Source organism: Epinephelus moara, chromosome 4 (assembly GCF_006386435.1).
Source record: "Epinephelus moara isolate mb chromosome 4, YSFRI_EMoa_1.0, whole genome shotgun sequence".
Taxonomy (NCBI): Eukaryota; Metazoa; Chordata; class Actinopteri; order Perciformes; family Serranidae; genus Epinephelus; species Epinephelus moara.
The window spans coordinates 14,312,893-14,329,332 of NC_065509.1; the positions used below are offsets into that span (position 1 = coordinate 14,312,893).

At 39.4% G+C, this 16,440-nt stretch overlaps 1 protein-coding gene across 3 annotated transcripts; it reads left to right on the top strand.

The window, feature by feature from the left end:
• Window positions 1-2,359: 2,359 nt before the first annotated feature.
• Window positions 2,360-15,163, top strand: LOC126389417 (moesin-like). Of its 3 annotated transcripts, XM_050043105.1 has the most exons (15): window positions 2,360-2,511; window positions 3,182-3,229; window positions 3,445-3,528; window positions 3,607-3,702; window positions 3,866-3,988; window positions 4,522-4,673; window positions 4,776-4,859; window positions 4,951-5,097; window positions 7,970-8,066; window positions 8,771-8,934; window positions 9,069-9,199; window positions 9,385-9,545; window positions 9,997-10,089; window positions 12,119-12,352; window positions 13,750-15,163. In XM_050043105.1, the coding sequence occupies exons 1-15, from the start codon at window positions 2,428-2,430 to the stop codon at window positions 13,912-13,914; spliced, it is 1,863 nt and encodes a 620-aa protein (XP_049899062.1). In that variant the 5' UTR covers window positions 2,360-2,427; the 3' UTR covers window positions 13,915-15,163. The 3 variants fall into 3 exon arrangements, with proteins under 3 accessions (XP_049899062.1, XP_049899060.1, XP_049899061.1); XM_050043103.1 differs by lacking the exon at window positions 3,182-3,229 and having other exon boundaries at window positions 2,395-2,511; XM_050043104.1 differs by lacking the exon at window positions 3,182-3,229 and having other exon boundaries at window positions 2,400-2,511; window positions 3,398-3,528.
• Window positions 15,164-16,440: the final 1,277 nt, after the last annotated feature.

Here is a 16,440-nt window from a genome sequence, read left to right on the forward strand (position 1 = left end):
AGCAGGTGGTGGAGCCACGAAGGAGCACGCGCCAGCTGAAAGAATTATTTGATACAACACGTTTTTATTTTTTTTTAATTATTTTCTTTGTGGCTTTTTAATCATTTGAATTAATAAATCTGATTTGAAAAATGTTTAATTTACGTTGTATAAAACAGAGCTTTAGGCTATTAAGATTCAAATAATTTGAAGATGATGCATGCAAAACTGCTGTAGGCTATATGTTATCCGTATCATTTGTTAAAATAAATGTTAAATAGCTCTACATTCCGACAGCCATCACTGATTTAGAGTTTATCCATTATGCAGAAAACATCTCTGGTTTCCCGTTCCCACTTTATTCAAAACCCCACAAATGAATCTTCTGTTTGTTTGGTGACCGCTGTATTTTTTGTGTGTGTGCTTATGCGTTTCTTTGCCTCCAGTTTCATATCAAACCATTTACGCTTCACCTCTGACATGGTTCTTTGTACCATGGAGACAACATTAACAGCATCTGTTACCTCCCTCCAGGCCTTCGCTTTGCCTGTCCCTGTCACACCACTACTAACTGAAGAAAATAAAATGTTTTTTCTTAAGTCCACTTCACCCAAAATTATTTCGATCTCCGCTTTGGAAAAATAGGCTTTTATGTGCAAATCTACACACAGATTTACTCACTTTTCATGAATGAGACCCACAGTGTTTGGCTTTTTTTCAGTGTTATAATCATTAAAAAGCAAAAGCAACATGTGTATACATTCAGTAGGCTATATCTTCAGTAGCTAGCTAGCTAACTCTACACTTTTCAGGATTGGATTTTGGTTTTGGAACAGGGAAGAATTGTATATCTTTTTCCAACCTCTCCAGGTAACGAGTATCATTAATACATGACGTGCAGTATCACTGGTCTAAGTACAGGTCCAGCATCCAAAATCAGAAAAATACACTTCAACTATTAAAAGTAAAAGTGGCCTACTCCTCATGTAGAATGGCATTGTCAGTGTTATATATAATCAAATATTATAACATTTGATCACTAATACTGATGTATTACTAAGCAGCATTTTAATGTTGGAGCTAATGTTGTGGTGTAATGTAATCTGTGAAGTTACTCATGACTATTGTTTTAAAGTAATACTAATGAAATATAATGAAATAACATATTGGAATAAAAAGGGTCTATATTTGAAATACAGTGAAATAACAGTGGTATCAATAGAAACTCAACTAAAGTACAAGTACTTATACTGTACGTATAAGAACAGTACGTGAATAAATTTACTGGAAACGATCAATGATCTAGCACTTGAAAGTAAAAAAGCAGCTATTGACGTCAGATTAGGTGACTTTAGGGGTGGCACTCTTCTATACGCAGATGATACTGTCCTCCTTGCAAGACTCAAAATGATCCTGACAGTTTGTTTAATACTGTGTACTGTTGGTGTCGTAAATGGAGATTGAAGTTAAAGGTGAAACTAAGCGATTATGCATCACAGGATGGAAGGAGAGTTACAGAGGAAGTTTAAGTTTCATTTTGGCTTAACACCTCTGTCATACACTTAGCATGGGGTTTACTCAAGATGACTTTCTTACCTTTGAAGAGGGAATAAAAGTCTTATCAGACTCAGCAGGTAGGGCACTGGGAGCTGTGACAGGTCAGAACAAAGCTATACGCTGTTCAGGGTGTGCATAAAATGGCCCTTAATTGCAGGATATGGTGACTTGGGGATGGTAAATGTGAAGTATGGCGTGTGAATGACACGTTGCAACTGTGATCTTGATTAATCAACATGCCCAATAACAGACTTACTGAACACATTCTGGGATTTTTCAAATAATTAGTCTTAGGCAAGGGAGCTTGCAAAAAGTATTTGAGTGTTTGGTCTGATTAAGGGTATTTACCTTTCAAAGCACTGTCACCCTTAACCTGGCCAGAGCACAGAGGTGCCCACCTCTGCCATGTAGATTAATTGAATACAGCCAAAGTATTCAAGTTATTCGGCCCTGTTAGCTACTACACTCTTATGTTGATTAGTTAGCAACAGGCCTACAGACCAATCACACCACCACACCAACCCCAAGGTCGCTGTATGCCATAACAACATATGCTTAAAACATTAACTGGACGGATTATTAGATTAGCAGAGTGCACTGGCGCATTCACTCCCACTGGAACACCAGGTGCTGCTGAGTAACTGTTGATTTGTGTCCATCTATAAATAGGTTTGGGAGACAAACATTGTGTGTAGGCCCTTAATGAGTGACATACAGTCAAAACATAATTAAATTAAGATGAAAAGTCTTCACAGAAGATGAAGGGTGCCTCTCTATAATGTTGGGGGGGCCGAGCTGCTATTGGATTAGCTAAGAGAGAAGTACTTGGGAACAATACAATGGTCCATTCTCGTTCAGTATAATCCTTGTAGGTATTGCAAGCAGTTTCATATGACTCCGCAGAGAAAAGGCTACTACAAGCACCTCTCTGAAGAAGTGTTTCGACTACAGATTAAAAAACCACAAATGTCAACTGTAAGTAGCTACCTCTCTTTTTTTTATCATCATTTTCACTGTGTTTCATATGTATTTGCGGCTGTAGGGGTTTGATTGAATTTGTTAAACTGCTCTGTAATGCACAGGCTTCAAGAGGGCATTAGTCCATAGTTCTTAACCTTAAGAACAATTTTTAGACAAAAACATATGGCGATGTCATGCCCAGCTGCCAGTTTTTAAGTTACTGCATTTGTGTCTCTGGTTTTATTGTCTGTTGTCACATTTAGTAGATGAACACCAGTGGCAAAGTTAAGCCATCTCTTCCTGTTTTCATAAATATCCGTTACAGCAGACAGTCCCCAGAGGATGTTCAGCAAGGCTTATAACTGTAGAAAATTATTATTATCATTACTATTACAGGCACTAATGAAAGCTCTGCCTTGTTTTATGAATCTCAGCAACGTATATGAGGAATGGCGCCATCAGTTTCTCCTCTATGCTGTTGTTTCGTTGTTGTTTTGTTTTGTACAAGTCAATCTGTACCAGCAACTGCAGATATATGTGTATGGTTTGGTAGGAATATTCAGAAATAACACTAAATGGGTGTCATTGTTTTTGACCCAGACGTTAATACTTTTGCATCATAGAATGAACCCCATGTTCTCAGTTAAGTCTAAAATATACTGTGGGCTTCATTTTTTGATTGTAGTCCCCACCAGCCTCTTGCGATTGGATGCTCCTGGTTGAACAGAAGAATGTAAGAAACACTCTTTTTGGTCATTTTGCTGTCAAAGAACCAAGAAATGTAGCATTGTTTCAGAGAGAAAACTAAATGATCACAGATTTGGTAGTGCTTTTCTTCACCCAGCTGTTGCTCTGCATGCTCCTTGATGCTTCTCCAGTGACACAGATGAATGAGCTGCAGGGATCTTTTTCCCTCCTGTGGCTCAGTGTGAGTGTTTTCTCTGGCAGATAAATGTCCGGGTTACAACCATGGACGCTGAGCTGGAGTTTGCCATCCTGCCCAGCACAACTGGCAAACAGCTTTTCGACCAGGTACGCAGCAGTGCATTACAGCCAAACAGGTGCTTTGGCAGACAAATGTGTGATCGTGTTACTTGTTGGTATGTTTAGATAGTGAAGACCATCGGGCTGAGGGAAACCTGGTTCTTTGGCCTCCAGTATCAGGATAGCAAAGGCTTCTCCACCTGGCTCAAGCTGAACAAGAGGGTGAGGAGAAAGTTTGTGTCAACTTTACATCCCTTGATGGCATAACTTTTAAATGAAGATGTCATCATGCTTATGGTTATGCTTCTTTGTCAACCCATTGAGGCTAATTAGCACATATTTTTCTTCATTCCGGCATCCCTCTGCTGTGGGGTGCCGATCCCAGGTGACAGCTCAAGATGTGAAGAGGGACAACCCTTTGCTGATTAAGTTCAGGGCCAAGTTTTACCCTGAGGATGTCGCGGATGAACTGATCCAGGAGGCAACACAGCGCCTCTTCTTTCTGCAGGTTGGAGATGAATGCATACACAAGGACACTGATATTTTTGAAGGGAAATATGGGATGGAAATGATAGACTTTCCTCATCACTCGTATTCATTTTCTAATTAGATGGCGCCATTTTTTTTATTTGTATGTCATAAGTAGTATCCACATCCATTTCTTAACTATTGATATATGCTAAAAGAAGTGTACAATAAATATTAAAACAACAATAGAAATCAGTTAAAGGAATATGGACAAAGTGGATATGTGGTAATTAATGCTATCTTATGTAAGTGCAGATGCAATGATAACTAAGGTATCTCAATCAAAACAAAACCTTAACGACCAGTGGGGGTTTCACGATGACTCACGCAGATCCGATTAACCCTCATCGGTCTTTCTTAGGGGAGTGCATGCACACAAAAAAGGAATCCAGGTGCAGTAAATAAACACCAGAACACATAGGAATTGTCTCTCACCCTTACACACACAATATCATCAAACTTTAGGGATTTATGTGTTAAAGTAGATCTTTCTGTCTTTTTTCTTTGTTTTAGATCAAAGAATCCATCCTAAATGATGACATATACTGTCCACCTGAGACTGCGGTGCTCTTGGCCTCATATGCGGTTCAGGTCAAACAAGGAGACTACAGGAAAGACTATCACGTACCGGGATACCTCACAAGAGAGAAGCTGCTGCCACAGAGGTACTGATTCCTGTGGTTCTGAGTGTTGATCAAAGTTGAACTTAATTCTGATTTTAGTCATCTGAATTCTAACTGGTGCGTCGTCTTTACTGATAAAACCAGGGTTTTAGAGCAGCACAAGCTGAATAAAAACCAGTGGGAGGAAAGAATCCAGGTGTGGCATCAAGAGCACAAGGGAATGCTGAGGTACTGCAGACTTTCTTCAAAAAGTCTTGAATGCATTTTTTTTTTTTTCAACACAAGTGTTCTGTAACTTATTAATTACTCCATCCCACAGAGAGGACGCCATGGTGGAGTACCTCAAGATTGCCCAGGATCTGGAGATGTACGGGGTCAACTACTTTAATATCAAGAACAAGAAAGGATCAGAGCTGTGGTTGGGAGTGGACGCGCTGGGGCTGAACATCTATGACAAAAAGGACAAGTAGGTCGCAATTTAAAAATGTGTATGTTTTTGACAAGATTTTCTTGAATCAGTTCTCCTGTATGTTACTTTTGTATGACATTCATGGTCCTCAATGGATGAATCCTACTAACTTTGGTGACCCCCTGGCCTTTCATGTAGCATGACAATAGGGTTGACATTTTTATGTGTGTCTCAACATTTAATTGTCGCAAAATGTGGTACAGATATCCATGGTGAAATATCTCAATGACTACTAGATGGATTGTCATGAATTTTTGTGCAGACATTCATGGTCCCCAGAAGATGAATCCCCCTGACCTTGGGGATTCCCAGACTTTTCATTTAGTACCATCAGCAGGTCAAAGTTGGCACTTATTCAGCAAAATGGCATAATATCAAGTCAAGTCTTCCAAGCAATATACTGTAGCTTAATGACTGGTGTTCCCCTGACCTTTTGTCTTGCTCTACCATCAGGATAAGATTTTTGAGTCAAAGTGAGATATGTTGACAACTCATTGCAACTCATGTTATCATAACATTTTGGACAACATTCATCTTCTCCACAGGATTGACTGTACAGTCATGGCTTTGGTGATCCTTTGATTTAATTTATCTATTAATAAGGACAAATCAGAGTAATCAGCATTACTGTAAATGTGCCAGTTATTCAGATGGCTAATTTTCAACTGTAGTCCTTCTGCCAGATGTTTTGAAACCAGAGCAACAGGAAACAGGAAACATTAGTACAGTAATACATCAACAACATCCAATATTCAGTACATGTAGCCATGCAACCCAGCAACATGAAGCAACAAAACAAAACCAACAGTACTGTTTATAGCCTTTTTTATGCATGCAGACATGCAGAGCAACAAAAAGCAATAAGACACACATAAAAATACAACAATCATAATAAAGGTCTTCATAAAAAAACGTTAAACGATGCAGTTACAAGTTGTTAAATTGGTTATATGACATGACAAACATATACCATGTAGCACAGAATTAGAAGACACAAAAATAGAACAGCATACTTGATTGTTATAAAGTAGCCTGCTTGTAATTATTGCATACATTCCCAGATAATGCAAAGCATCTGACAATAGGCAAGACATGGGACAAGTTAGCAGCAGGTTGGCAGCCAGTAATAACAACTATAACCAGTAGGGCACTTGGAGAGCACTGACCTCTGCCAAGGCCAAAGGCCCTATCTCACAATGTTAATGAAAGTGAAAAAATAAATTGCATATCTGCCCTGTATTTCAGATCCACTCCAAAATTGAATGGGTTCTTGTAGCCATGCTACACCCTTACATCACGTTTCATTAAAATCAGTTCAGTAGTTTTGTTACCCTGCTAAAAACAAACAAACAAACCAAACCAAGAACAGGACCCTCTTGGCATTATTACCTCCTTGTTCGACATAATAATGAAATTACCATTTGAATGAAATGGTGCTCACACCTGCCTTTCCAAAAGTGAGGCCTTTGTGTGAAGGTATAGCAGGTGGAGCAGTCTCTTATTTCAGTTGTTAGGGTGTCCCACAGTTGAGATGCTATTACAAAAAAACATGATTGGCTGAGGGAGCTGGATCTGTAAGGGAATACGCGGTTCCCTCTCAGTGCAGATCTCATAGGTCTGTTATTTAAATCTCCACTTCAAGAAGGTGTCAGTGTATTTCATTAGATTTCTCCAACCAAGGATGCCATGTTTATCAAGAATGTTGTAATGATGGTACATGTTGGTTTTTCTGTGTAACACTTGGAGAGTCTGCTTGTATTCAGAGGAAATGGAAGGAAGTATTGTAACGTTCCCTTGAGTCCAGCTTGTCATGCAGAATGTTAGTGGGAGATAATCATTCCATATTGTTTTGCTGTTGTTGTTTTTAGGTAGCTTCTTATATACCTAAGATTAGCCTGACACATAGACTCACAGTGTCTTTGTAAAAAGTATACAAACAGGCTTCTTAACATGAAGAATTAAGTGTGAATCGTTAAGTCATTTATGCATCTGTTTTTGTTGCACTGAGTTTAGAAGCTGCTTGTTCTTTGTTTTTTGCATGAATATAAATTAGGGTATCATCTGCATACATCTGAATTTCACAACCTGTTCAGACTGATGGTAAATCATTTATATCCAAGCTGAACTTGAGAGGTCCCAGGATGGAACCCTGGGGCATACCCAGATCATTGCTCAGGAAAGGTGATGTTACACGCTGAGCCTTGCCTGCAAGACAGGACTTCATTCCACTCGAAGCGCCCCTCCAGACATGGTTTAAAACATGTAAAAATGAAACATTATTGGCTTCCAAACTCGTGATATCCCAATCTAGCTCGAAAATGCAAGTCTTATTAAGACTTAAGGTGTGCATTGAAAAACGTTTCCATTTCAGCAGATGAACACAGAATGAAAACAGCCTTCAACACACACAGCATTCTGCACATTGAAGTTTAACAATAGGCAAAGCAAAAATGTGTCTTGAACAGTAAGCAAAGCATATTTTTAGCAGACAGTAGCATTATTTTTTCTTCTAGTGCTACCATCAAGTCAAAATTTCAGGATGCAACTTTGGTTTCTGACCAAGTACCTGCAGAATTAATGACATTCCCATCATAGCTAATAACAAATATTAGCATGTCATCATATTTTACTAAGATTGAGAACACGGTGAACCTGCGTAGCATCAGCACATATGCATTGTCACTGAGTATGTTAGCACTCTGATGTTAGCATTTAGCTCCCCGTACCTAAGTACAGCCTCACAGAGCTGCTTGACTTTATGTTTATTTGCTCTGTGTCATAATTATGTTTTAACTGTGTGTTAAGACCATGATGACCTCTGTTAACTTTACCATAGACATTGATGATAAACCCTGCCAATATTTTACAGGATGACCCCAAAGATTGGCTTCCCCTGGAGTGAGATCAGAAATATTTCCTTCAATGACAAGAAGTTTGTCATCAAACCAATCGACAAGAAAGCTCCGGTATGCAAAATAAAAAAATAAATTTATTGGAGGTCCGTAATAGTGGTTTATCTGCAGCAGCTACAGTTTCTATGACGCATATCATTACATGTACTTTAACACAAGTCACACAGAAAGGAGTTTAGTTTGTGGGAATTGTGGGCATTTTACCACATACCTTAAGTCAGACTAACAGGATGCCTTTTTGTGCAGCTTGACGGTATGTTGAAGTGTGAGCTCATTTAAGCTCAAGTCATGGATGTTTGTGAAGTCTAGTGCTTAGAGTTTAGCAGGCCACTCATTATCTTAGCACTGGTAGTTTTTTGTGAAAACATTTTCACAAGTAGATACAAGATCCTACAAGTACTTCTTCAAGGCTATGACTATTCATATTTACTCTCTGTGGCGATAAACAGGAGATGTGACAGAATCTCATATCCTTCTTACTGGCGAAACGACCAATTTGGCAAATGCATAAATTATAGCAAGTAGAGTAATGAGAGCAGCTGCTACTTGATCTCACTCACAAACATGAATTTAGCCTCACACTTCAATTTGCCTGCGTGCACATACTTCAGGAAAGCATCCAAGAGTTCAGAAAAATTAACTAAATTCTCCCAAACAAAACTCTGCCTTTAGGATATAAACCCATTCTTCTCTGTGAAACTGATGTGAGATGCTACTTGTGTGTCATAAATAACTGATTGCTGATTTTTCTGTTAAAGGACTTTGTTTTCTACGTGCCTCGTCTTCGCATTAACAAACGTATCCTGGCATTGTGTATGGGGAATCATGACCTGTACATGCGTAGACGTAAACCTGACACCATCGAGGTGCAGCAGATGAAGGCCCAGGCCAGGGAGGAGAAGAACAAGAGGCAGATGGAGAGGTAAGAAAGGAAGACATAATGAAGGCTGTATTTTTTTTTCAAGTTTACAGTGTGTTCTCTCTGCTTTAAGAAAGAACTGTCAGGAGATATAGTTTTTTTTTCAGATGTGTATTTATGCACAATTCTCCTGTCAGGGCTCTGCTCGAGAGTGAGAAAAAAAAGCGAGAAAATGCTGAGAAGGAAACAGAGAAGATTGCTCGTGAGACCATGGAGCTGATGGAGAGATTGAGACAGATTGAAGAGCAGACAAAGAGAGCTCAAGATGGTCTGACAACTTTCTGAATACAAATGTTTCTCAACTTGAATTTTATTTTTTCTGTTTAAGAACATCAAAAGAATGGCAGAGTATATTGAATATTTGTGATTTTAGGAAATCTTCAAAGCACATATACTATGCGGGCATGTCTGGGTATATGTGGATGATGATTTCTGCGCACATGTGTGTTTCAGAGCTGGAGGAGCAGACTCGCAGGGCTCTTGAGTTAGAGAAGGAGAGGACAATTGCTCAGGAGGAGGCTGAGCGACTGGACAAGGACCGCAGAGCTGCAGTGGAGGCTAAAGCAGCCCTGCTGTATCATTCTGAAAGCCAGATGAAGAGCCAGGAAAGCCTGGTACTCACAAAACACACCTGCATGCTGAGTTTGATTAAATTCTAATTGAATTGATTAAATTATAGGGTGGATTCATTCAGATTCTAAAAATGGAAAAACTGGTTGCTGTAAAGTCATCATTCAGACAGAGACCAATTTACTTTATTCCCGTGATCAAAGACTCATTATTGTATATTTACATATATTGATCAAGTCCACCTCTACACTAAAAACTAGTAATGTATTGATGTCACAAATTAAGCTTAATAGTAGATTTATTATTCACATTTTTTGCTGATTGAATAGAAAGGCAATTAATCTGAGCCGTGATGCTGCATAACATGTACGCGTACACGCAGACAGACACACACATTCTCTCCAACACACGTGCACCCACAGACAGAGAGCACAATGACCTCAGATCAGGAGCACTCTTAACTCTCTCCCCATTTGTGTGTGTGTGTGCGTATAGGCCACTGAGCTGGCAGAGCTTACCTCTAAGATCTCCCAGCTGGAGGACGCCAAAAAGAAGAAGGATGAGGAGGCGAATAGATGGCAGAAAAGGGTGAGAATTAATGAAAGAGCCACGAGCGAGATAAAGGATGATTCAAACATAAGCAAAGAAGGATGTCTGACACTTCTAAGTGTTAGCCCCGGGTGAAGTAGAAGCGAAGCATCAACCTCAGATAAGTATATCAGTAGACTTTCAAATTGTCATTGTGTCAATTTTATGGGTGTCACTGCTTTATCCCAGACAGCAAACCTCAGCCCTGTGAAGCCATAGTTGACTTAAACAAACCATAAAATGCATATACTTCCTATTAAGTGATATGTCTTCTGGTTAAAAGGGTGACATGAGCAATGCAATCTGACTGCTCCTTAGGGAGATGATTGTCTTCTCACTGAATACCAAAAATGGCTGTAAGAGGATCTGGATCAATTTTTCATTTCAATTTTATTTTGGAAAGGGCTTCAAAAATGGAGAACCAGTAAACTGAGGGACCCGGGCAAGACCAGAATATATAGTGTTACAGGTTAACTTTTACATCTATTACAAGAATCATCGACTGAGGGGTACATCGTTGAGATTCTGACTTTAGAAAGATGAAGTCTGTGTACCACTTCGAATTGAATCAGGCCGTGCCGGCACATATTGATGAGGAGTGTATTCTTAAGAATGAATCTGACCACTCAGCATCTGTTAATTGTAAGTTCAGATCAACCTGCCACACCTCCCTCAATGCATCAAGATATGTTGTCTGTAAAGAAGAAAGTTTCAAGATTTCACGGATATTGTGCCTTTGAGAGATGGAGCTGTAAATAGAATATCGAGAGGTTGCTGTTCAGGGATTGATGGAAATGAGCCCAATCTCGAACCTGTAAATATCTAAGAAAAAAAAAAGTGTCCTCGCTATATCAAATTTAGCTCTCAGCTGATCTAATAATTGTATATTTATTTTGATTTATTTTCTATATTTATGTATTCTCAGGGAGAACATCACTGTAAATTGTGCCAGTGTTAGTCAAAAGGCAATTGTCAAATGTTGTCTCTCGGCCCGATGTTAAATTGCACATTAAATCAACAAATAAAACACACAACATATAAAGTTTGAATTAGAGAAAGCAAAACATGAACAGCTAAAGAGGATCAAAAGCATAAGCAGTAAGGCAGCGTCATGCAAAATAGAACATGTTTTGTTTAGCAGACATTCAGCAGAAGCAGTTAAAACATGACAACATAATATTACATTATATTACATAAGACAGATCAAACTAGAAGGGGCAAACAAGAGCAGACAGGAAAAGCAAGCAGTGACTACGTATAATGTCTGGTTGTTTTTTAATTTAAAGATTTCGTGCAAAAAAACGGTAAGAGTTTAGTCCAAAATGTTTCCTCCTTGGGACAGCTATGTCTGCTCTTACTCTAGATCTTTTTAATATATCTCCAACATTTTTTTTGGTAGATGAATGTAGTAAATGGAGGAGGAGCTAATCCACTGATCATTTTAAATATTAAACAAGCATTGTGAAATTTTATAAGAAGTTCTCAGCAAATGAAACCATATCTAGGAATTATATTATACTGATGATAGCTTTTAGGTTTATTGGGCTGGGCCTTTGGATCTTGTTTACATACAGATTGTACAGGCTTTAATATTGTAGATGGTGTTAAGAGGCCACGTGGTTATAAAGTAGCTTGTATGTGAGAAAATCACACCATGGAAATAAATCTTAGCATCTTCAGCTTTCATCTGTTTAGGTTTTGCAGCTACTTGATTTACTTGTTTTTTAAAGCACAGAGTCGAGTCTAAGATGACACCGAGATATTTGAAGCTGGAAACCACTTGTAAACTGAGTGTTGCATACCCTTATTTCAGTTTTCTAATGGGAGACTTTTGCATGCAATGCTGACAAATGACTTTAGTCACAGAAGATAACATATTTGAGAAATGTTGCATTTAATATTGAAAATAGCTTCACCAGGAATTCAACAGGACATTACCCAAAATAAAACAAGTCATTGTAGTTTTGGTGTGATTTATATATCCGTTCATGTTTAGGGATAAAGAAAAATACTATTTCTATTTCGACAGGCTATGGTGGTAGAAGCTGATTTGGAGCGAACCAAAGAGGAGCTGAAGTCTAAACTCATGGGTGTCCACATCCAAAATTCAGTCCACCCTCATATGCACGAGCACGACGAGACAGATGAAAGCAGTGCAGAGGCGAGCGCTGAGCTCACTTCTCCCGGCATGGTCCGAGATCGCAGCGAGGAGGAGAGGGTAACAGAGGCCCAGAAGAACCAGAGGCTGCAGAAAAACCTCAAGGTAAGGTTAAGTGAATATAATCAAATTTCCTACTTCACGGCTTTGCTGTTCTCTTACTCACCGGCAGGTCAGAGGTCATGTTCGGCTAGAGATTAGCAATCCCTGGGCTGTCCTGCAACTCTAAGAGTGCAGACAAATGAATCGGAAAAGGCCTTCGATTTTCCAATTCAGTGGTTCAAGGTTCAGTAAATAATGCGCTCTATAAATTAGTTGCCACTCCAGCTGAATGCAAAGGCCAATGCATCATAGCATCAGTCTGCAATTACTCTTAGAGCCTCTAGATGATAGCGCCAACTAAACAAGACTATGTTGAAGCACCCAATTTGTCTTTCAAAATATGAAGTATTTCACATCACATACATTTTTAGCCATACTAGAGGCATGGCTCTATGGCAATGGTCTCTTGGTTGGATTGAAATATTTCAATGACTCCTGGATGGATTGCCACAAAATTTTATACAGACATTCATGGTCCCCAGAGGATGAATCCTGCTGACTTTGATGATCCCCTGACTTTTTTTGTGCCACTATAAGGTTTAATTTTCTGGATCACAGTGAAATATTTTTAATCTTTTAGGGCTGTACTTAATACAGATATTCAAGTATTCATTTCTGTTTTCCATTTAGAGTTTGAGAGTTTGAACAGGGTTTAGCGGGACACTCAGGGTGACAGTGACATTCATGTAAACAAGCCAAATTAGCCCTTCAAGCTAATGAATGTTGACTGGGCTAATGATGGATCGGACATGTGCAACAGCATTTTTGTCGAAACTAAAAAAAAATCAAACAAAAGCCAGAGGCTATATCATATTTACTTGCTGGGAGCTGTAAATTCACCACTTATAAGCAGAAGGCAGAAGATAACATCTCTGAGACTGAGTGGGTGAATCCTCTTTTCCTCTGGCAGCTGCCTCCGTCTCACTCAGACCTCAGTTTGTGGTTTGGGAATCACATTTTTGTTGCTGTTGTGAGCTTTTTAATATGTTTTCTTACCATCACTGTGCTGCTTGTTGACCCCGTCATATAGAGGTTTTGACTCTGCTGTAAAGATGGCAGCTTAATTGCCACCAAAAATTGTGTGTCACCTAGATCTTAGTGCAAACATTGTTGCAGGTACGTTATCATTCTTTTCGTTTCATTCAAGTCACAAATCTCATCCAGACCGAGGCCCATAACAAATGAAATAAAAATTGGTCTCTATCTCACAGCCAAAACAAGATGTTGCATAGAGGACTCAACACAAAACTGGACTTAATAACTATGGACAATAGATTGTTTTCAGATGGGGATTGTGGGGAGTACAGGGGTGGCAGGAGAGGGGCAAGGCTTCTGAATAGGCTCCTAAAGAGTCTCGGGAAAGAGGATCTCATTCACTGTGTGTTTGTGTTCTCTTTCAGTTCCTGAGCACTGAGCTGGCTGGAGCTGTAGACGAGAGCAAAAAGACCCTAAATGACCTGATCCACGCTGAGAATGTGAAGGCGGGCCGTGACAAATACAAGACCTTACGTCAGATTCGTCAGGGCAACACCAAACAACGCATTGACGAATTTGAGTCCATGTGAGAGGGGCTGCTATAGGCCCACTCACACCGAAAGCAAGATATGGATAGATGATGAAATCGGACATGTTGAGAGATTTTTAGAAGTGTAGATGCAGATTATTACATAGGTATAATTAACCTCACAGGTTGAATATGTTGGCAAATGATGCTGTTATCACCTTTAATGTCCATGATTTTAATGCCATTTCATCTGGAAACAAGTCATCAGTAAAAACTGTTGAAAATACATTTGTAATCCGCGTCAGTACTGCAAACACAAGCATAATCCATGCTGTCATTCATGAACAGGTTTGCTGTTGTCCTTGTCAATCTAATTACATACAGCTTCAATTTCAATATGCCAACTAATGAAAACTTTACTGAAATTGATTAATAACAGTGTAGACATTTAAGGCACTTACATCTAAATGTTAAATTCTCTATTCTTTATCACAGAAATAAAAATACACAGAAACATCATCAGTGCGTTGTTTGTGCATCCATATGTATGAGAACGCATCACCTTCACTGTCTAATGAGGCAAACTGTCCAAAGAAAAAATCATTAAAAATAATTATTACCCATTATCAAGCTCAAACAGATGTTTGTCTATCCAGTATAATTAAAACAGAAAATAACAAAGTTACATAGCCACTGATGTACTCCATACTAGCTGCACCCTCAGCATTTTTTCATACAGGTGGCAGGAAGGGGCTACTGACACCAAAATAAAAGCTGACACTGACTATCAGGAATTCAATTATGCTGTTAAAGTACATAAGACAGTTGAAAACGATGTGAATATGGAGAGTTAAAGGTCCTGTGTGTAGGATTTATGGAAATCTATTTGCAGGAATGGTATAAAATGTTTATAATTGTGTTTTCATTACTTTACAATCCCCAGAAAATGAGAGCTGTTGTGTTTTGTCACCTTAGAATAAGCCGTTATATCTAAATACAAAAGGGGTCCTTCTCCATAGAGTCTGACATGATGTTCTACAGTAGCCCAGAATGGACAAATCAAATACACTCCAGATAGGGCAATTCACATTTTTGGCGTTGGCCACCATAATTCTCCTATATGCTTGGCACACAGGAGAAGTGGCTGGATGCCATTAAATCCTACACACTGGATCTTTACGGTATACTGATATACTTAGGTTTCTTATTTTGCTAATTATTACCAATTATGTGATGTGCACGGGCTAATAGCGGTTAGTTAACATTTTGAGTTCCACAGCAATCTTGTTTTAATGTGTCATGTATCTGTATAATTATATTAATAATAAGTTCATTGTTCTTCAAATAGGCTGGTTGTCGTTTTTCTTAGAAAGACAAATATACAGCTTTAATCTGCAGGATTGGTTGTCAGAATCAAAACGTCTACTTGGAACAAGCCTTTTCATGTTAAGATGAGACTCGTGGGTAACCACTGAATCCATTTTAATTTGGGTATCTTGATGTAAGAGTACAAGGGACCCCTTTGAAAATGGCCATGCTAGTTTTTCCCTCGCCAAATTTCTACAAAATCTGGAGCATTATTTAGCCCCCTTCGTGACAAGCCATACCAAGGTGGTTGGTACTGATGGAAATCTTAGGTTGTCTAGTTTCATTAAATTAAGTTAATTTGTTAATTTAGGTTGGGAAGCAGGGCCACCCCTCAACCACACCTTGAATTATCTGCCAAGCCTACATATACCCGGTCAACACATCCTGCTCTGTTTGTCTCAGATTTTTCGTCCCACCCTCCCCTTCCCATCCCTTCATCCATCATCCTCCCTACCTTATACCTACCAACATTCCCTCATCCTCTCTTCCCTCAACTTTTCCTATTCAATCTGGTGCATACCTCTCCCAAGTCTCATTCTAGGTACCATCTGCAGGAACCAGAACCCCCACACTGAGCCTCCCTCTGCCCGATCTCCAGTACATCCTCCAACAGCGCCGGAAGCGGGGGGGCCAGGGGGCCATTGGCCCCCCCACTTTTACCCTCCTGCCACATTATTTTTAAGCCGAATCAAAGGTCCCTATATTACATTACTTACGGTAAAAAAGACTTTCACTCTTCACTTCCACTCATACGGAAGGTAAAATACAGAGAGGGGCCATAGAGAGAAAGATACAGCCTCCAGCAGGCACTCAGTTGTGCGCACCTGTTACTGCCTCACCAGCCTGGTAAAGCCTCGAGCATCCTCGGCAGGCTCCGGGTAGACTCTCAGCTGTCTGGCTCTATCCAACAGCACCTAGCAGTAATCCCCACTAACCCTGGCACCGTATTGTAAGAACTCCCCCGTTATAAAAAATAGAAATAAATCAAAAAGCGAGCCAAATTGTAGGCCTATCTGGTTCACAATCAAACATTTCTAGCGCTGGTGTGTTTTATTTTTTTCTCAATGCCCCTCCGCGGCTCCATAGTACACAAACATAAAACAAAAAATAAAGAATCTGAATTTAAACTCAATTTGTCTGACTTACATTTATCTCTTTCATATCATGAATGCATAGATCTATGCTTTTGATGTGATATGCAGCCTGCCTGACAACATAG